At 33.6% G+C, this 23,411-nt stretch overlaps 1 protein-coding gene across 2 annotated transcripts in view; it reads right to left on the bottom strand.

Moving 5' to 3' along the window:
• Nucleotides 1–23,411, bottom strand: part of LOC118739631 (protein neuralized) — a 112,017-nt gene that overhangs the window by 19,012 nt on the left and 69,594 nt on the right. The window contains exon 1 of one of the 2 annotated variants that reach the window (XM_036471070.1): nucleotides 22,301–22,691. The exons of the other annotated variant lie outside the window; for it this stretch is intronic. Coding sequence (XP_036326963.1) covers nucleotides 22,301–22,451 — 151 coding nt within the window. The 5' untranslated portion in view covers nucleotides 22,452–22,691. Of the gene's footprint in view, nucleotides 1–22,300; nucleotides 22,692–23,411 lie in introns of those variants that run through there. 2 annotated transcript variants of the gene reach the window in all.

Raw genomic sequence — 23,411 nt, 5'->3', positions numbered from 1 at the left:
ATGTTGTTGAACTGGGAAGCAATTTGAACGACTAGAAAATTTCTATGCTTGCCCGCTATGGCTTTCAGCCGCTAGCAACAGCTGCTATGAAGTTAATTATGTTTTGATGCGCGTCGGTGAGGTAATTTGTGGCTTAAGTTGAGCAGAAAGGTAAAGAAGGTAAAGAAGGCAAATAGGCAGATTGGCGGGTTTAGGTTTTTTTCTCTAAAAATTAATAGTTAGTAAATTATGTAGCTAAGTCATAAAGAGCCACATTGGAAAAAAACCAACTAAATTCTTATACATATGCTAAGTAACTCAAATGGGTCCACTAACCTTCATCCAAGTAGTGTGACTGTTTATGAACCCGGCACTTCATTTTCTATTGCGGTGAGAAATCTTTCAGACCGAGCTGCTACCAAGATCGACCTGTGGCAGATTAAACCTTGAAAAGAGTTTGGCCTGACTACTGCCGACTTTTCCCCTTAAGTAAATTCAGATTGGATGATGCGAGTACGCATATTTAACCAAATTTGAGGCCAATTGAGCTTAGAATGAGTATTATGTTAGGCAAGCTGGGAGCACAAAGCCTTAGTGCTTGCATTAAAATGTATTGCAATTTTTGAATATGTAGCAGGTTGCCCGGTAACAGATGGGGAAAGTCTGCGTGCTCCGCAGACCTCGTGTGGTCCGTCTACTTCTGGACAGATAGGCATTTAATCAGATCAGCGGCCGATGGGACCTTGGAACTTGTGACTTAGCAACTTACACCTCTCGCTATTGGAGGCAGTTCTAACTGGTCGTTGCGTGATAGGTAAGCATACGGTAAGGCTAAATACCATCATTGACCTTTATTGCACCGGCTGCTTGGAGGATGAGGAGGTGGAATTATCGCAACACCTGATGATTTGTGCCCTGCGTTTGCGAGCACCCTTTCGCTTTCAGGAATGGATATCGCTCGCTTGAGGAGTTTCGTTGTGAGCCCGGAGTGTTTTTTCTTCCTTTCAGAAGCCTTACGAGTCATCGTTCTGTTTCTTCCCTGCCTTTGTCTCTACCCTGAATCAATCCTTCTTGTGTCTTTGCTCCTCCTTTCTTAAAAGCACCACAATGTACAGCTTAATATATGTCTAAGTGTGCCATCCTACCTTAACTGCCCCGCATTAAGGCAAGGTAATGTGAAAAGAGTAACTTAAGAGCATTTGAAGGAATTTCGAAAATTAGGCCAAGGGTGAGACCCAGCTTACATAACGAGCCCTAGTTTTTATGGGTTGGCAAAGGAAAACTTTGGCGTAAACCTAAACCTTGCAGAAATTCTATATACACCAGTAAATTTGGGCGATTATAGCCTTCAAAGAGCTAGATTTTCTAAACAATCGAGGGTTGCACTGATTTTAATTGAATCTTATACCTTGATATAGATATCGTTCATTCAGGTTGATTAATATTAATTACTTTAAACTTTCAAAAATCAAACTTTCAATTAAATTATTCAAAATTCACATTTTAATGTCCAACCGAACCCACTCAAACAGCAATGCTGAAACAATTTTTCATAATAAGTATACCCCCACGCTTCCACTTGCAACTAATGCTTACACGCCCATACACCAAACAGCGCCGCCAGTGAGCCTACACATACACATATTAACTTCCAACTAATTAACATTTCAAATTAGAGCCCGCAACAGCAACAAATCACTGCACCCACCACGCATTATTTTGCATAGGTCAATGCGGCCGATGTCGTTGCCGACCTACGATTAGTACGCAGCAAATGGGGTGCGTGTGTCGCCCGGTCACGTGCCACTAACACGACATGTTAAGCAAAACCAAAGCAAAGCAAAGCAAAGCTAAATTTTTACTACCAAAAGGAGAGCAGTTTTAGAGGCAGCTTGGCAGCTATTTCTTTCACGTTTGTTGTTGTTGTTGGTGGCATTTTTCACAGCGTAAGGCGAATTGGTGACGGCACGCGCCGGAAAAACAGCAGGCGGAAGTGTAAGCCTATAGGGCTGCACAAAAGAGCCGGTAAGGCAAATGGACGCGTGCAGACAATCAAAACATCGATAAAATGATCGAACTTCAGCAATTAGTTGTGGGCAGGAAGAGCAAATCGTGTCTGAAGTTGATGTAAGAGCTGCGTGTGAATACATAAGTAATTTGATGGAGCGCAGTTGCCGCCTTTTGTATGTGAGTACAGAGTAACCGGAAATGCGTAGGTTGGCTGACCAATAGTGATAAAACTAAACAATTTTTTTTTTTGACATAAAGAAGAATAGTTAGTCCACTGGAAAGGCGAAAGCGGCAGTGCAATTGTTTTTTGAATTAAAAAAAAAAAAAAAAAAATCAACCAGCTTAAAAAATTGAGTGAAGAATAAAATAAAATGGAAGTACCGTTAGTTGCTTGATGAGTCAATGATCAGAACTAAACCAAATTAGTATAGGACAACCTTTCCGATAAAAAAATAAATATCTTAAAGGCTTTACGTAGCCCAAAGTTATACGGTAAGATACATACAAACAAAAAGGAAATATTCCGACGAATTAATAACCTCCTCTTTTTTTAAGTTGGTTAATAAAACTAAGAAAGCGAAAGAAAAGTTTAAAAAAAATTAAAACAAAAATTTAACACCTACTACTTAACAAATAAAGTAAAGTAAAAACAAATTAATTATAAAATTTCACACTTTGGACTAAGACCTGCCACGCTTGAGTTGTTTAACAACAACTTTTCAATTTACAAGTTCTCCAAGAATGAATCAATGCACAGCTTACACCCACGAACAAATGCATCTACATATATTTACATAACTCAGCCGTGGTCGAACAAGACGCCAACATTAATTTTCACATCCATCCACCTACGGCGTACATATGCATGCAGTGCGTCGTTGGCCCAAGTGTATTAAAAAAACCGAGTTGGAGAAAGAAATCAGTGTTTGCTTGCATGCAATACGCGCCGGGTGACCAACAGCCAAGCACACAAAAACATTCACCCACATTCTGTAGAAATTGTTGTAAAATAAGAAGAGAAACAAAAAAAAGAATGAATATGTGAAAAATTGTGTCACACATTTGACGCGATCGAATGGCAATCGATTAATTAAATAATCAAATGACAAGAGTTTGAAGTGGTATTAACTGCGTGTGGGCATCGCCAGCGCCAGCGTCATCGGCAAGCACCAACGAGATCAAATTGTTAATGATTTTGCGTGGTAGACTTATTAAACAAATTTTGTATGAATGTGTATGCACGCCCATACATATATGAAAATATTTTTAGTATTTACAAAAAAAATATATATATTAAAATAGAAAAACCGAGCTTGGATGATTATGTGCGCAATACTTGTTTTAAATATAAATCCAGCTAAGTAGGCGGTTAAAAGGCGTTTAATTATAGCAAGCGGAAATGTCAAATTGCATTTGATTTGCTAGAAAAGGTTGGATAAAAATTATGACGTTGACTGTTTAGAAAATTTGTTAACCTTTCTAAATAATATAAAAAAAGTTTCAGTTTTCCTCCGGAATTATACATTTTAAGACTGTGCCAAAATATATCGCAAATCTCTTTAAGAGTCTCAAAAATCAAGCAATAAATTACGAGATTTAGGTTTTTAGCTGAGTAAATTAAGACAGTTTGAGGAAAAATGTTTTTTTTTAAGCTCGGATAGCCAAATGTATTTATGTAGGTGTGAAAATTTAGAGAGAAAAAGTTTCACACGCAAAGCTATTTGGCGTTAAATGGTAAAGCAAATAGTTGAACCATTTTCTGGTTTGCAATAAGAGTCATATGTTTATACACTTGTGGTCAGCTGACTAAGTTAAGTGATATTTTGACCAGTTTTGGTTATATTACTTTTGTTTATCCAATGTTTATACATTTTTTATAAAAGTCTAGCACATAACATACATAACCAGTACCACATACATAAATCCACATTTCAAACCTCTTACAAAAAATATAAAATTTCCACATACTTTAGCAATCACACGCACAAATTTTAAACTTTTCATTAAAAATTTTAGGTCTGCAGTTTTATAGCCCATTCAATTTTAGTAGGTTAAAGTGCAAATTTTAAAACGCTGGAAAATCGCCTTGATTTTTAATATATATTTTTTTTCTGAGGGTGGTAGGCATTTCCCTCCATACAAAAGTAATTGTCGTGCATACTTTATATGGGAGAAAATGCTCAACACCGCCAGCCAACAAAATTATTAAAAATCAACGCGATTTCCTAGCGCCTTAAAATTTACACTTCAAATTTGACGGACTAAAAAGCTGCATACCTAAAAATTTTTCTAAAAATTTGTAATAAAGTTTCAAATTTCTGGGTGTAATTGTTGAATTTTCACAATTTTTGTAGGAAGTTTGAAATGTGGATTTATGCGATGCTGGTTATGTAAAGTGATAAACTTTTATAAAAAAAAAATTATAAACATTAAATAAAATTAAGAAAAATTGCCAAAACTGGTAAAAATTTCAACTAACTTAATCAGCTCACCACAAGGGTATATGTATGTAGTATGTACATCCAACACAGTACATACAATCAGCGTCAAAAATATGACATGAAATTTTTCTTATTTTTTATTTTTTTATAAAAATATACATAGTTTATGCTAGAGCAAAAACCAGCAAAATCAATTTTTCCAATTTCCTAAAGAACTCGGTAAAATTCAAGAAATATCAAAAAATGTTCATCAAAGTTTTCAACTTTTCAAATCCATTTCTTATTATTATTAGATTTTACTCGTGCGTTATATAGAAGAAAATGCGAAACACCCTTGACAAAAAAAAAAATTCAAATTATTATACTAAAATTTAAAGGGTTACAAAACTGCGTACTGCTAAGAAAGAAAATTGAAAAGTTGAAAATTTTGATGGAATTTTTTTGAATAAATTCATTTTGATGTTTTTTTTTCTGTTAAATGAACTATATTTTAATAAAAAAAAAAAATTTTAAGTTGGTATGGAAAATATTAATAAAAAAATTACGTTGACTGTATATATACATATGTATGTATTTGAAACTTGTAAACTGTATACAAATGCATTAACACTCTTTTCTTTTCGAATAACTTTTCACTCAAACGATCATGCTAATGAAGCGCTAAATGTGTAACTACAAAAAAAACCGAAAGATCAGCTTTTTCCAGAATGTGCCGACGTTAAACGCCAAACATAATTTTTATCTATATGAATATAAATTGTTTATGTTGGCATAATAAAGTTTTTGTGCCGAAATAAATGGTTAGTTAAGCACACATAAGCCTTTTAGAGAGCTTTATAATTGAGCTTAAGCTTTGACAAATTGCCAAAAGAGCGCCTGCATTATTAATGACTGATAATAAATTTATTGATGACACTTCGAGTTATACAATGTTTTAACCTGGCAAACAGATAATCGCCGAAAAAAAAGTAATGGTCTTAATTAGAAATTGCTTAACTAACTTAAAATAAGTTGGCACACAGAAAGCTTTTCACCTGGATTCGCATAATATTCTGGATGCGGGCGGCACACCTGCATAAAAAGATTTTTTTAAATCAAATTAAAAGCTCAATGAAATCTTATAATATGGATGTGGAACGAATGATAAAAAAGCTTCCCTTCAAAAACATGTTTGCAAAGGGTTTCCACCTGTATAATATATTAAATTTAACAAAAAAATGTCAACAAAGGGGTGCGAATAAAATTTTTCGAAAATTTTTTTCGAGCATATGTACTTTGTATGGAAGAGAATGCGGAGCACCGTCAACACAAAAAAAAAAAATATTAACTTATTCACAGCAGGCCATTAGCATAGCGCACCCCTTCGTAATTTTTTTTTTTTGCATTTTAAAATTTTAAAATTGCATTTACACGAAGAATATCCTAAATAAAAAATGAATGAATATTAAATAAACAAAAGGAAAACTGTAAATATAAGGATTTAAAGGGTGCGCTATTCGAATGACAAGGAGTGTACATATTTCGCAGTGCATCTCGAGAACGTTAGCATTTTTTTTAAATACAAATGCACGTTCAATTTTTTATTATTTGGTGAAATAGTTTACTTCCATTTTTAATGCATTTGAAAGCATAAACGGGCAAAAGCTAGAATGACATACTTTTTTTTAAGAAGTCATTCAAATTTTTTTAATTTTCTTAATTTTGAATGTACATATAAATCTCACCTTAGGGAAATTTTTCATAAATTTTCTCACTTTTCGGACAACCATGACAACAATAAAGTTAAAAACTTGGTTTGCCCAATAATATTTTACCCCAAAGAGGGCAATATTATAGTAATTTCTCTATTAAGTTTACGTTTTTTCTTCTAATTTTTAAACACAAGAGCAATTTCTTAGAAAACCACAAAAACAAGCTTTAATTGTGTATTTCATTTTTGTTTTTTTATCATCAAAGCTTTCTACATTCATTTGCCATAATTGCCTGCGGAGCGTGGGTTAATTTGGTATGACCTTTTTTTGACAGTTGACAGATGTACGAAGAAAAAAATAAATAAGATCACATGATGAATAAAACAGCGGCAAAGTTTAAAGTTGAGTGCAAATTTAAATAGCGCATAAACACAGGAGGCAAGAGCTTCGAAAACGGGAATAAAAGTACATACATATTTGAGAGTAAGTACAATGAGAATCTAAATAAATTTTTTCTACATTTGGGTAAATGTTGCTTGTACATAGATAGTATTGCGAACGCAGCATGGTGGACTTTTTTGGTTTTGCATTCCGTTGCGTAAAATCAATTTAACCATCAAATTCAAGTGTAGCAACAACAAACGAAACCTGATTTACCGTACAAATGAATGAGCGAAATTCCCACGCTAACGCAAACCGATATGGACCAGTGTGGCCAATTGGTGATCAATAAATTGTTGGCAGAGAGCGATGGATGGCGAGTAAGTGGACAAGATAAGGCAAGAAACGAGATAAATAAATGAGCGTACATATGTATGTTTAAATTAACTAAATGAATATCTAGCAAAAAAAAATGCTTGCAAATCAAAATAGCAAAGTTTGCTTGAGAAATAGAAAAGTGTGCAAAAAAGGCGACAGCATAAAAAATGCGAGTGTGAGAAAAAGAACGCAGAAATAATCAAAGTAGAAATGATTTGAAAAAAAAAACAGAAAACGGTAATTGCGCAAATGTAAATGTAATTGGAAAATAATTCGATGAAGGAAGAAAAAAGCAACAGCAATACTCGCACATTTTCCCACGCTACCAAATTTGTATACTGTAACTCAAAAAAAAAAAAAAAAAAAAAGTCAAAATAATACACACACGGCTGCCTTCCCGCTACGTCAACAACCTTTTGCTACAAGGTAATTTGGTGCATGCAACAAAAATGAGCATCTCAACGAGCTACTTACTACTCGCTGCAATTGGCATGCGAATCGCAGTGGCAACAAGCTGAGCTAAACTGGACATGGTGGCGCATTTGAGGCGATTTTTATTTTTGTTGTAAATGAAGTGAGGCAACAAACTGTTAGTTCAAACTGTTGTTGATAGTGGGGCATGCAACATTGTACACGACTACGACTACGACTACGACTACGATTTTGGCGGCAGAAGCTCCTCCAGTACTCTGTGTGTGCTCTGACGATTATAACGGCACTTGAGGTTAAGATGCTCACGCTACAGGTAGCGAAAGAAGCCTTTTGTGTCGTCGTCGTAATCGTTCATGCCCCAGGCACAGGCACAGGATGTGTGTATGCTGTTTGTTAACTGAAGATGAGTACATCAAAGTATTTGCTATGACCAAATATCGAACACATAGTACATAGATATGTTGCTTGTAACTAATGGCACTCGTAGATATCTGCTGTAACTGCAACCAGCCACATGTATGTATGTATGTATGTACTTTTATAATGGATTGGTAATGTGAAAAACGTGCAAGTGGCATCAACTTGCGAGATGGTTGATTAGAAAGATGTGCCTACATACATACATAAGTACATACTTGCATACCCGTAAGTAAGTACACAGTGATCAGGTAGAGTCAATTTGGAATCGTGTGTGTCAAAGATTTGCCGATCAGATGCAGTTTCTTTTTAGGGTTTTTTATTTTTTATTTATTTTTATTTTTTGAAAGGAAGACGACTTTTTGACATGCATGGGTAACTGGCATGGGTTGCAAGGGATGAGCTAATCAATATGTAAGCATACCAAGTCGTAAAAAAGTATAGTGGCAATAAAATGAAAGAAGGGTAGGCAGTGAGTTTAGCATTGTCAGCTAGAAAATGTGCTTGGTGAATGTTTTGTGTATCGCACAACCAGCTACCCATTGCATATTCCGTAAGAGATCAAACTTATGAAGGAAACTGAAGTAGAAAATGTCTTTGAACGTCCTAGTATAAGAAATGTTTATCAAAGCATACACAATTACTTGTTGGAAGCGCTGGTTCGCTGCTCCATATTCTAAGTCTCGCGATGGTTCAAGAAGTCCAACATAAGCTAGATGGAATTTGGACAACCCAATATTATGCCAAAGAAAACATAAATAGATAGGTATGTAGTAGTAAGTGATCGGAAGGTGGTCATTACTACAGTATCCGTAATATCCAGAGCTGAGCACTTTATAATTACGATTACATTTTGATTACTTAGGATTACGATTACTGTAATTGTACTCAAGAAAATTTTCAACATTACGCTTACTGTAATTGTAATTGTAACATTGCGAATATTTTAATTATAATACTTAAAATTTAATTATAATACTTAAAATTTAACGAAGATTACAAGTAAAGTAATCGAGAAATTAGTTTTGCTTAGAGAAAATATGGATTTTTACACACCAAAATGGTTTTGGTATTACTTCAACTTTAAATCAATTTTATATACTCCTCAGTAAAAGTTCCGCTCATTTGCTTAACTACTAAACCTCTACATAAATTTTTGATTACAATCACAGTATTCGTGTAATCATGTATTTCATGCCTGGATTCATAAGTAGTAAGTATTAGGCAAGGACACTGCGCAGTAGGAAGGGTTTTGCGTTTTTTGAACTTTCGGGTTATGTCGTTATTGCAGACGACCATCGATATGTACTTACATTAGGGCTGTGCGATTAATTGATTACTCAAAATTTTAATTAACCATAAAGTAAATAACTCAATTATTCGATTAATTGGAAATTATGATTACTCAAAAGTTCAGTTACTCAAGTAATCAAGATTTTTGATTAACCAAAAACAAAAATATTTGAGTAAAATGCTTTATGATTAATCAACATTTCGAGTAAAATGAGTAATCAGCATTTCACCACTTTACATATGTATAAAGTAGTTAAAGTTCCTTGATACTTTGAAAACAACGTTTCTGTTTTCAAAAATTAAAACGAAAAATTTCTTTTATATACAGAATGTAAAAAAGAAAATAAGCATTTTCCAAAGCAAACTCTATTAACGAGCAAAATTATTTTTTTGAGTAATCATATTTCAAGTAACTCGATTAATCATCGTTTTGAGTAATCAAAATCTTGATTACTCGAGTAATTGATTAACCGAATAATTGATTAACCAACTTGCTCGAGTAATCAAATAATCGCACAGCCCTAACTTACATATAATTATTTTGTTAATGCTTTCGTTTACATTCATGTTACTGTTTCTTACGCAAACTGTTGCATACGATCGCAAACGATCAATGGGCTCCTCTCATCATCGTGTTCATTGCACTTTTGACCCATTATTTTAGGCGATGTCAAATCCAGCTAACATTCCTATGGCAAGGCGGCGAGGTGAGCTCGTAAACCTCCCAACAGAGAAGACGACCAAAATGGCACAGAAGCGGAAAAAATACACAATTTCGATTAATGCACAAGCAATCATCCTGTCCCGCACACCAACTGAACACAAAGCAGCTGAGCTCGAAATCCCTGCGCAATCACATACATACAGTGGCGGCAGAAACAAAATACTCTCCTTAATTTGAAGAGTTTTGGCTATTATTCCATGGTTTATTGTATGTTTAATATTTTTTTATAAAAGATTGGCTATACAACAAACACTATATAAATCCCCTTTTCAAACTTTAAACAATTATTATGAAAATTGGACAAATTTTTACCAAATTTTTAAACTTTTTAATCAGATTTTTTTTTGTATGCAGTTTTGTAGCCCATTCAATATCAGTATAATAAAGTGCGAGTTTCAAGTGGCTAGAAAATACCGTTGATTTGTGACATTTTTTTTTTGTTTTCTAAAAGCTCTGAATAAAAATTTTGAAAATTTGGTGAAAATTTGTCGAATTTTTATAATTTTTGTTGAAAGTTTGAAAAGCGGATTTATATGATGTTTGTTGCATAACTACCTAGTCTTTTATAAAAAATATTAAACATAAAATAAACTAAATAAATATAGCCGAAATTCTTAAAAGTAAGACGAGTCCATTATTTCTGCCGCCAGTGTATATCCGTATGTATGTATGAATGTATGTGCGCATGCAGTTGCCTATCTCAGCTGATTGGCAGCGTTTTAGACTTCATAACAAAAAAGGTTAACAGGTAAATATTGTACGGCAGAGTAAACGATCAGGTAACCATTTAGCCAGCAGGTGTAGGTGTACAGCATTATGGATAAAATCTTACAAGAAAGTGGATAAGTACAGATGAAAAACATACGAAGAAAATATGGCAGATAAAGCAGTGAAAACAATAAATCTTAATAAACTATGTGCATACATATGTACGTATGTATGCATGTGGTACATACATATGTATCTAAACTAAACTAAACTAGAGAAGAGCAACCCCCGCAGCTGGCACCGAAGGTGGTGCCAAAGAATTCGTCTCATTGGCTACGAGAATAGGTACAATCAAGACAGCTGCTTTTGCGCCCACTAGCAGCAGGCATGGCAATTACGCACAGCACGTTTTGACCCACCATCATCAACTTTGTCGAATGAATCGTACGTGTTGCACTGCAGCACGAATGCAATTACGAAGTTGAGTTGAGGTAAACTATTTTGTTGCATGGGGCTATGTACGTTACATACATATGTATATGTAAATATGTATGTATGATGATATGATGGTGAGAATGATCGCTCGCTCGTTCAGGTGTCTCATATGTGGAGTAAATGTATACAGTTCAACTGGCTGAGTTCAAGAAAAATCTGTGGTAATTGGTTGAGAGTGCAATGAGAGCAAATATTATATATGTATACATACTTACATATGTATGAACATTGTATGGGAAAGGTGAGTGTTTTAGAATATGTACATACGTTTCTTCCTGGTAAAAAATAGATGCAATAAAATAAAATCGTCTTCAAATTTATTAGTTACACATATGAATACCTTATTTGCGGAAAATTTAAAATTTAAAATTTATTAGTTTTAGAATTCAAAAAAAAAAAATTTCAGTACTTTAGTCGTTCATTGTTTTCGGTTTTAGCATAGAATATTTACTTTTGGAAATTTTAAACCACAATTAATTACTGCTTATGTTAATCAATGATATCATCAAATGCGCTACACACGTAGTATGTATGTACGTATTAGAGCTCGGGCAATTCGGTTAATCGATTAACCGAATTATTCGAATCTGACTGAAGTCGACTACTGTTAATCGGTTAGCAATATTCGAGTAGTCGAAAGCTGTCGGCTATTCGGATAACCGTTCACTTTAGATTATTCGGTTAACCGTTCATTTTCGGTTAATCGAATATTTTAAGTTCGAGTTTTTTTTTGCATTTACAGATACATATACATATATGAAAAGTCTTGTTACATTCGTAGTACATATATAAGATGGCATGTGCAAAATTAAGGCAAACTTTTTTTGCAAGAATGTGCGCTAATTATTGAAATGTTATTGCGAAATATTTTAGAGACAATGGCTAAAGCAATACCTACCTCTCATTTTCTCGATTTTTGTTATGGATTTTTGTTAAATGGTTGTTCAGTGAGGATGTGGAGGAGGTGTAGCACAAAACTGCACCACATATGGAACATGTTACTTCCTTTTCGTCCTCTGTTTTTTCGAAAAAATCCCAAACCCAGCTCCTTTTGCGTCCGCTCATTTTTTGAATCTGAATATACATACATATGTGTGCATGTATATATTTAAATAAATTTTTTTTCATTTGTCAAAGAAATTTCAATGAAAGTTCGGTTGCTGAAATTCGATTTGCTACAATGCTCGAGTAGTCGAAGCAAAGCAACTATTCGAATAATCGAAGGCGGGCGACTATTCGAATACAATTAACCGAGTAATAAGCATGCGAACGGTTACGAATCGAATAATCGGTTAACCGATTAGTCGAATAGTCGGATAATTTTACGAGCCCTAGTACGTATGTATGCGAATACTATATAGCAAACATATGCATTCAATTTTACGATCTGGATTGATTACTCACTTTCCCACCGGGCCATTTGCATATTTGCGCGTTTTATTTTTTTATTTAGTTTTTTTTTTGTTCTTTCCAACGCGCAAACGCAGCTCAGAATCATTTATTAAAACCAGTTTATTTTATTTTGCATTTAGCCTGAAAGCGAAAACGCTTATGGCTTATGCGATGGGAAAACTTGAGCAGAAAACGCAGCACATAGCTCATTTGAATAGTTAAACATAAATATTGAAATTGGGCAATGAATACGTAAATAAAGGCAGTTTATGGCCAGGCAAGATTAAAGCGCTTTATATTTGAAGGCGGTATTTTTAAAAAAGATTGAAAACGTCAAGCAATTGCTAAGATTGGCTTAACCATTGAAGGAACATGTAAAAATTAGAAGCGCGCCACATAAATAATAAATAAATAAAATATTAAAAAAATATCAACAAACTTTCGTAAAAATTTTGAGCTTTTTAATTTGATTTTTTTTAGGAAAATGTTGAGTTGCAATTTTGTAGCCCACTCAAATTTAGAGCCCGATGATTTTAGGCAATTTTTTTTTTGGTGACAGTGTTGTGCATTTTCTTACATACAGCGTGTTCTCTTACCAAACCTAAGCTTCCCGGTGCCAACTTTTATTTTTTAAAAGCGAAAAAGCTTTTCGTACCCCTTCCGTTATAATTGAGAAACATGCTTGATCGAACAAAAGGTAACAGTTTATTACATACATACATATAAAGGGCGAAAACTTGTGAAATTAACGCTAGTGCAAATATGATCCGTAGGTGTGAAGCCATCACACTAATGGCTCTGACTATACGAGTATATCTCAGTAAAAATAGTGCGTACGATAAATAATATAAATTTACAAGCAGCATTTTGTTTAAATCGCATTGAGCAAATATTTCAAAGCTAAAGCAGTCAGTCACGCTTCTTCTAAGCAGAGCGTAAATTGCGTATTTTGCACTTAAATAATTTGCACCTTAATTGAATAACATTCGTCATGCAACCCTTTTAGATGTATTTAATGGATAAGTGAAGAAAGTAAATATGTATGTAAATACAATGAAAAATTAAAAAGCCTAACAAAAATATGTATGTAAATTTAGAACAAAATTTAAAAAAGTGACTTAAAACTCATGGAAGGTAATTTTCATAATGAATTTAATTCAGTTATGATGATGGTTTTGGCGACCTTTTAAATTCTTAATTTGTTGGTTTTTGCCGGCTCGAGGTCAAATTTTGTATGGAATTTTAATTAAAAACACAGGTTTCTTAATTTTTCACCAATATACTGCATACTGCAGATTTGTGGTCAAACCGGCTGCTGGAACCGCAAAAACAAAGTAAAACAGCTTCAGCTGACAATTACTAGTTAGGGGAGCTAAGGTTTGTGGGATGAGCGAAATTCGTTCTAAAACTGATGCAATTAACACACTTTAGCTTGCTATTCGAATATCGTACATATAAAATTAAATGATTAAAAAATAAATAATTATTCTAGATGATATACTAAGGGTTAAGAAAATCAAAACTGTTTTATGTTGAACATTTTTGTTTGGTTGCTTTGCAGCTGTTCAAAATAACACAGCTGGTCAAGACGAAGCGTGTAATTTATGTAAATTTTAAAGTTATGAGTACATATTTAAATCCCATTAGGTTGTCAACAGATAAGAAGGGAAGCCGAAGATTAAAAACAGTGTAACAGTGTTCATCTTTAACTTTGCTCCCACTCTGTTTGCAGCCTTACTTTCGGAAGTGTACATATGTAGATAGATAAAAAATAAAAGCTTGTAAAAAGATGCAGTCACATTTGAAAGGGGATTCCCAAAGTGCATAAATACTTAAGTCTACATAATAAAAAAAAATCGTATTATTGAGTTATCAAAACGCATAGCGGCTATCATCGCTGATCCGATGGAATTACGTTGAGTGGTGAAATTATAAAAATGAAGAACTTACGGACAAGCACACTTAATGACTCACAAGCGTACCCGTACATGTGACCAAATATTATTTATTCTTTTACAATGCACTTAGTAAATAAAAAAAAATCTAAGTCAATGTGAAGTACTATTTACAAAAGCGTCTGACTATTTGTAATTAAAATTAAACGAAGATAAAATAAAATCAATTTTAATTACAGCTAAAATCAACAATTGAGGAAAAAGACCATAATATATATTGGCTTTATGTATTGATGACGCATGCGCGAAAGATAAAACTAAACGCGTGGGAAGTACAGGAATTCCAATATTAGCAACTACATAACTGGAGAACCAACAATTGCAGCAGCACAATTGCACTGAGGAGAGCAAGTACATACTTAAGAGCAGTGCAAGCGAGTGCAAGTAGGTGCGAGTAACCAACCAACTTTAATGGTTAAGCAACTCAAAAGCATTTTTTCGTTTTAATTCGTTTTGTTTGCTGCCGATAAACAATGAAGTCATAGAGCTTACGGCGCCTCAAGTCCAAAAACCAAAAACCAAGCAGCAAGAGTGCCTAAGTACTCACAAACAAACTTAGAAAAATTATACATACCAGCAAAAAAGAAAAAAAAAGTTACACAAAAAAAAAATCAAATAAATAACAACATAGTATAGCCAAAACAAGAAAAGTGGGTTAAAGTAAACCGTGAGAAGATAAGAAATGACAACGGTTGGGCAAACGTAACAATACGTTTACGTGGGGAATCGCGGAAGGAAGTAAGGAGGAAAAAGAGGGCACAAACAATTGGGTTGTTTGTCTATAAGCGGGAAGAGTTGGCAGTAACTAGGGTGATAGCAATAAAACTTGTTGAAAAATATCTACGGTACAACAACGTACTCATTTGTAAGTAATCGTATGTAAGCAAAACAAGAATTGAAGATATTTGGTTTGAGCGGTGGATTTTGCGCTTGATAGCAAGTTTGGATGAGAAGACAAAAGTAATAATGTGCTAAGGGTATTGATGAGGAAAGAACTGAAGGAGTGGCGTTCTAAATGATGTCCGCGGTAAGTCTGGGCAAACTGAGTTTGATTGTTTTGGCTGGATTTCTAAAAAAAACAACCCCACGGTTTATGTTTAATAATTAAAATAAGTATAAAATTAGCTTAAATTTAAAGCTATTACCGACCTGACTCTGATCCAAGTTTTATAAGACATGGCGGAAATGCGTTCCGAAATAAGCATATAAGTTACACATTTAAGGGACTCATGCTGGTATTCAACAGTCTCATCTCAAGTCACTAAATTTTAGACTATAAATTAGTAACTTTTTTTTAGTTTACTTTTTTTGATTGATCTTTTTCTTTTTTAACCGACTTCAAAAAGGGGATTATCAATTCGTCGGAATATTATTATTTTTTTTTTTTATATGTTACCGCATAACTTTGGACCACGTTAACCGATTTCTATAATTCTTTTTTTTAAGGAAAGGTGATGGGTACTTCAGAGGTGGTCCCCATACTAATTATGTTTAGATCCGATTATTGTATCGTGAAGAAATTAACGGTATTCTTAAATTTGTATGTGAAAATTGAAGATGGGTTTGGTTTTTTACACTTTTTAAGAAATTTTTATTTAATTATTTTCTGTTTTAATACTTTTTTCTTTTTTAATATTTTTTTCTTTTTCAATATTTTTTTAGCAGTGGTTCTTGAGCTTTATTTGTTAGGAAAAATGGAATAAACAATAAAGTCTAAGCGGTAGCATCGATGATGCGGGTTCGATTCCTGCTGAAGTCTAGAAAAAGAAGTCTGATGAGGGCATGTGACAATTTCCGGAATATCGGCTATAACTTCTACCGTTTAGACTTTGTTGCTTTTCCATTTTTCTTAACAAAAAAACTGTGGTACCAAAGCTCAAAAACATTGCTAAAAAGTAAATATGTATGTACATATTATTAAGACACAATAATAAAAGATAATTAAATTTTTTTTCTTTTTTCATTTAATTATTACTATTTTTTCAATTAAAATTTTTTAATTAAAGTTTTTTTCCTTTTATATTTTGTATTTTTTTCCTTTTATTATTATTATTTTTTTTATGTATTTACTTTATCGTTTTTTAAATTTAATTTTCTTACATTCACATAATTTATTTTTCTTAATTAATTTATTTTTTCTTTAACTATTTTTTTAATTCTTAGATTTTATTGTTTTACAAAGAAAAATATTTTCTTAAATTTCATTAAATTTTTATGATATTTAAGTATTTATGTTAGCACTCTAATTAAATTGTTTAACAAATATTTCTTCGCTTCATTTTCGCGTTTTTTAAGAGTAAATTAAAAAGCAATTATCTTTTCCTCTATATAAATTTTTTTTATGACCTGCTCAGAGCCAATTGACAAATTAGTGACTTTGGTTAGAGACTATAGACGTCAGACAGCTTACCAAACAGTCTCAAAATCGAGGTTCACCACAAAGTCTCTAATAGTGACTAGAAGCTGCTTACAATTACCAATACCAGTAATGGACTAACGAGAGCCTTGGGATAGACTTTTTTGTTTTACCTCTATCAAAGGCTGGCTTTGCAATGAATTCCAAGAGGGTCAAATGTAGTCGATTGGAAGTTCCCTTGGACTTAGAAAATCTACATGTGTAATGAATCACTATAATGCTTCGATTTTAATTTATTGCTATAATAACTTTCCTAAGTAGATGCCGCACTAAATAGCTTATTAATAGTTCGCAGTGATACGAGAAGAATACCTACTTAAAAAAATAAAATAAACACTTAAATGCGCTGAAGTGTTACACGCTTGAAGTGTAACCAGAGTGTGCTACAAAAGTGGTGCTCAACAAAGTCAAGTACTCCGATGAAGCTTGAAATGTGCATTAATGTTGACGACTCACTCGTTTCAGGTGCATATTATGCCAGCAGTATTGGCGGCAGCTGCAACTGTTGCTTAGAAGTGGAAAGCAGTACACACAACACAGCTGATTAAGCGCGTTTGCCAAGCGATGAGAAAAATATTTGAAAAAGGTAAGAATAAAACAATCAAAAAGCGCACACAAAAAAAAAAGTCCAAGCAAGCTCACTCGTAAACTGGTTTACGTCGCAACGGAGTTGCAAACTGCAGTTGCACAAATGCGCGCAAATAGATTTTCCCTGCAAATGAAGTTCATTGAGTGTTGCATTTAGGTGCGGTATACGTACGCGACAAAAAGTTTATATGTACATACATACATATATGTTTGCGTCTTCACCGAGCGTTGCTGACACTGGCACATTTCATTGTAAAGCATTGAAGTTGCTGTATTGCCATTAAGCGTGCAGCTGACCAGGTGATATAGCAAATGGATGAGGGAATTGCGTCGCGGCCAAACCAGAATTTATTCCCAACGTTAAGTGACGTACTACTTATGTACATATAACGGCGATAGGTAGACAGGCCGCGGCTTGCTAGCCAAACAGCTGGAGCGCCGGCGAAGACAATTGAAAAGTCGCACATTAAAAAAGAGGAAAACAAAGTTCAAGCAAGAAAAAAAAACTTTAAACGTTTGCGTGCGACAATTGAAGTTTGTGTATGATGAGCATTTTTCGCTTTTTTTTGCTTGCCGCCAAGCGATTGAGCTTTGCAGAAAGAAGAGCGTTGCATAGAGCAATGCAACAAAAGTAACAAAAAATTAAATATATAGTAAAATCACAACAATGCACTACACGCTGATAATGATATAGGCTTAATGCACTTACACGCATACATACACACTCACTTGCATCTTTCTGTTAAATAAAACAATTATTAAGCCTCAATAGGGATGGGGGGGGGGGCGAGCCAACCGGGCGTATGAGTTATGCGCTAGGCATGCAAGCAAACAAGATTTACTGCTGATACTATTTGTATGTATGTATGTATGCATGTATGTGTGTATGTTCGTTGTGTGTCAACTCAAGCGCGCATGAGAGTGTGTGACAATCGGTTTATTGTTTGGATTATGTTTGAGGCTATTGTTTTAGTTGAAGTGCTTTTCAGTTAAGGCCGCGCATGAGTGTCAGATAATCCACAACAACAAAAAAAAAAAAATAAGAAATCGGTTTGCGAAGAAAGCGTTGAATAGTGGAGGCAAGGAAAATGTATTGAGAAAAAAAGCGTACAAGAAAATATGTAATAATAAATAAAACATTAATTTGTATGCAATGTGAGTGAGAAAAATCACGATTATATTTTTTCACAGGAAAAGCACGTAAAAATTAATTAAGTGTATGAATGGTACTACAAACATTCGTCTGAACATACATACATTTTTCTAGTCGTAACAACAAATTGTATTTGTATTTACTGTAAACAACTAAGAAATTTTCTGAAGACCATGAATGAGGTTCAAGTGGCGCACAGAGGCGTGCTAGAGGGCGCATTGAAGACAAAGCTAGTTGTAGGTGTAACCGATTGCTGCTGAATAAACGCTGGGAAAGGCAAATGATTTGAATTTTTAATTTTTAAACACAGATGTGAGAAAATATCTACATATATTTTTCGGCAATTATTCTTCATGCTATTATTTAAAGAAAAAAAGCGTAAAATACATATGTAGCTAATTAGAAAAACATAAAAAAAAAATTAAAAAAATATTTTAAAAATCATTTTAATTAGCCTTGTATTTGAGTCATGGCGGAGAAGCGGTCTATTAGTTGAAAACTTATGTATGTATGTATGTATGTATGTAGATAGTATTTGCTATCCAGCGGTTTGCATATAATTGTTGCTCTTTCATTAAATTAGCCTGGATATATTTCCCAATACATATTTCAGTGCGCAACAAAAAAATGGAAATTCATAAGGAAAAACATTAAGAAATGCTGATATTCATTCATATGTACATATGTATGAGCATAATTTGCTTGATTATTACAATGTAATACCATGTAACACTTGAAAAACGAACGGGTGGGTGTACTTGAATAATGGCTCTGCATATCAGCAAGAAATTAAGCTACTTGTAAATAGATATTGCCATGAAGGACATTTAAAATGGAATCTGAAAGAGTCAACGCTCGCCTTAAGATGTTTGTTGTAAGTGAGCCAGAGTTTAAGTTGTTGTGAGCCAACTCAGCCAATTGAGCTACTGGATGAGCACCACTGTTTTAAACCTTATTCTTGATTGAAAAAATATGTCATAAAATAACGGTTGAATTTGGATCGGTACAAAGAAATTTTTTTTTTTATTTAAAAAAAATCTAACAACGCGAAGTAATTAATATACTCACGAAACTGTGTGCCAAATATAGCAAAACTGCTTTTTTAGCTTTTCTCTCTGACGTCAGTATGTTTTTTAAAAGGACTTTGTAGTTTCAAAGGCATGATTAATTCCAAAAATTATTCCAAAAATTCAGTGCAATGTAGAATAAAAATATGGATACCAAGTGGAAGAGAAAATTTTGCGGAATTAAAAAAAAAAAAAATTTTTTTGGCTAACAAGGACGAATTGGTATTGAAAATATCCTTTTAATTAATTTTGTTTTTTTTGAGCTAATAAAGTTAGAAGAATGAATTTCGAGGATGTGGTCGAGTGTAATTAGTCTTTAAAATATAATTTTTTCAATAATAATTATTGCAAAATTTCAAGGATATTAAAGGATAAAATTTCAAAAGGATATTTTCAATACCTAATCGTCTTTATACACCAAAAAATTTTACCTAATTTAATTCTATTTTTTTTTTTGTGAATATGTATATTAATATTTTTGTGTGTAAAATTTACTGTCGCACGGTGTAATCAGTTACTTGATCTCGGTACAGCATCAGATCACCCTGGGTTAGTATAAAACGCTACACTGCTTCTCCTCAGCGCTTTTCGAATGGTCACACAGAGTGGGTACTGTTGTCGTTTCAGACACAGATCTCGACAGCATACTCGCAACCACAAATAATACTGTCGCGAGGAAAGAGCTCTTGAGTTCCTTTAAGTTTGAACCTAATATAATTTAACGAAGTGTCTGTAAAGGTTTTGTAAGACAGAAGTTCTACATACAACTTCCATATGTTCCAAATGTTTGCTGGGTATAATAGTATTGGGTTGAGACGGTGCTGTCTATAAAATAATGGTGTAGTTTTTTTAAAGCGAAACAAAAAAAGCAAAAAACAACAAAGCACTTTTACAGTCACAGCAAGATTTTGTTATTGCGGAGTTTACCTCCATAAAAAAAAAATCATCCCCAATCATAGACACTTGCATAGAATATCATTAAGTTTGTAGGTAGAACTCAACAGGCAGCCAAAAACGTAGCAAATTACGAAAACGAAGGGGATGTTTTTCCATAGTACTATTTTTTCCAAGGTTTTTCCATATTATGAGACAAATAGTTTTTATACATACATACATAAATTAGTCAAATTTATATACATATTTATGGAATACATTGAAGACACTGAAGGTGAAAAGTGAACAAAAATTTTGATAAATATTTAAGAAAGGCCACAGCTGACGTTTTCTTGCTTTTTTTCGGAAAATTGTTCAATCACCAGTGCTCCTGAATGATAACTAATAGCAGAGTTTAATGCAGACATACAGGATTAGCTGTGTCTTACATATGTAGGCCGAAATCGATTTTCTAAGCACTCAAGCCCGTTGTACTTCAGGTCTGGAGAAGGGATACAAAGGATAGTGAAAAAAGGTGGACGTGGCGAGTGATTCAATTTCTATACAGCCAAATAATTCTCCTTCTTGTATAAACATTTCTGGAGTAACTTAAATACAAAAATAAGATTTTAACATTTCTCTATATTTTCTAGGTATAAAAACAGCAAAGAAAAGTAAAAAAAATGTAACCACAGCTTCTAAGATAAGTTTTATACCCATTATCACCAAATAAGGAAAAAAAGAAATTTCGACAAAGAGATCTTGAGCGTAATTTCGTGGAAATTAATGTTTACTGCTATCTGAGGAGCATTGCCTAACACGATGTAAAAGTTGTGTGTAAGCGAAAAGCTCCCAAATTACTGGCCCGATTTGCGTAGTTAAAATTAAAAAATAACATAGTCGTATCAGAGAGTAACATAGGGGGTTTTTCAAGACTTTCAAGAGGTAATTAATTAATTAATTAATTTCAGCTGATTTTTTATATGAAATTTCAACTTCTACAAAATTCCATGGTTCAATATTTAGGTTAAAACGCACCACGTTCTTCGGAAGCGTATAAACTCAAAATGTTTAATTTTTGCTAAAAAAAAGTTTAATCAAAAGTATTTGTGAAAGGTAATTTCGAAAAAAAAAAAATTGTTGTTGGTCGCCTTTTTTTGGTTACACCTGAGAACATTCGACAAAACATACTTTGTTTGGAGTAATCAAAATACTTTCTTAGCAAAAGTTTAATGATTTCTGACATTAGGGTGGTAGGAACTGAGAACGAGGTACTTAAGTTAGGTCAATGAACTTTAGAACGAAACAATTTTCTCCTCGAGACAAGATCCGACTGTACATTCTGAAGATATGACGAAGAATTTTAAAAGGCGACCCCTGCGATCGGCAAAAAAATCTAAATTGTGTTCCAATCAAAAACGTATCTCCTTGGCAAAAGTTTAATGATTTTTGGCGAGCTTTAATTTACTGACCCTAGGGTGGTATCTACTGATGCTAAGTACTACAACCGGGTACTTAAGGTCAATGAACTTTGCAACAAAAAAATGTTCTCCTCAACACCGATATACATACATACATATGTATCATACTTTAAGATCCGATCAATTAAATATAACTATTTCTCTCAACACAAGATTTGGTAACTATGAGTATATAAATATGTATGTATAATCAAATCATGTGTTCAGTTAAAGTAACTAACTCTTTTCTCAGTGTACTTATATCTATACCTTCTAGCAAAATATGCTGCAGTATTTTATTAAAATTTGCTGTAAAAAACCACCCTACTTCATCAGATATAGTTTTTTTTTTTGTTTTCTGACAAACATGAAAATTTGAGTTAGTATACTTTTGCAAAACGCGTGCGATATTTACTTACAACTAAAATCTGCTATTGCAATACTAACCTAATCCGAAACGTTTCTTTATCTTCTTCAATATATGCAGCTTTTTGTTGGAGGAGATACGATGATTTGGACACTCCACAACGACGACCTGACCGCCAGCGCCAGTGCTGGTTGGCATGTAGGTGGTAGCTTGATTTTCCGATAAGCCCATGGCTTTATGATTTTTTCGATTTGTTGTTGTTGCAAATAATAAATTAACTTTGGTTCAGTGGTGACTTGCGACGAGCGAGCAAGTTGCAAGAAATAAGTTTAGATTAAATTATAATCTATATTTTTTAAATAAAAAAACTGAGTGTCGTTACGACGTTTTGGTATGACAGATGCACATATGTAAGTACTAAAACAACAACAACAACGAGAGCAACAAGAAATTTTGATAATTTCCAATTTTTTTTTTTTCGTTTTTGTCAGAACATTTTGTTTAATTAAAAGTGTTAATGGTCTTTTTTTTAAATAAGTACTTAATATTTTTCAACACATTTTTACCGCTATTTGCGGGTAATTTCAATTTATGTTTATTTAAGTTTTTAGCACTTCTTGGCCAAAGTTTCTTGCACAAAGTTTTAGCTTCCTTCCTTTGAATTTCCGTTCGGCGTTTTTTTTGTTGTATTATTTATTAAGTTTTTGCTACATACTTGTTAATTTTATATTAGCTAGTTAACTTTTAATGATAGTTTACGGCTTCCTGTTGCGTTTTTCTTTTCTTTCGTTCAACTGCGAGCGGAAGCAATGAAATTAAACTCAGCCAACACTCGACACAAAAATTGCTTAGCGGCAGCATGGGCTGCAGGAGAAATGCTTCTAAATGACGCTAGTAGCAGCAGCAGCAGCAACATTGGCTATGTAATCGAGCGCCAGTAAGCCAAACTGAAGACCGCGAACGAGCGTGATAACGACGACCGTATTTACTACAGAAAGCTTTTTGCGAATCGCGCGAAATGCGATCTTAAACGTCTGACGTGAGAATTTTAACTGAATAACCCTGTCGTCAGCAGTCAGCAGCGGTGGTGGCACACACAGTTCCTGTGCCGAAGAAAGGCCAGGTCAACAAAGTTGAGCATAATGGAGCAGCTGAAAACTATGATCGCACTCATACAGTCTTCTATGTATT

This window comes from Rhagoletis pomonella, unplaced genomic scaffold (genome assembly GCF_013731165.1).
Source record: "Rhagoletis pomonella isolate Grant_MI unplaced genomic scaffold, Rhpom_1.0 Rhpom_scaffold_00001, whole genome shotgun sequence".
Taxonomy (NCBI): Eukaryota; Metazoa; Arthropoda; class Insecta; order Diptera; family Tephritidae; genus Rhagoletis; species Rhagoletis pomonella.
This window is presented reverse-complemented; position numbering and strand designations above follow the sequence as displayed.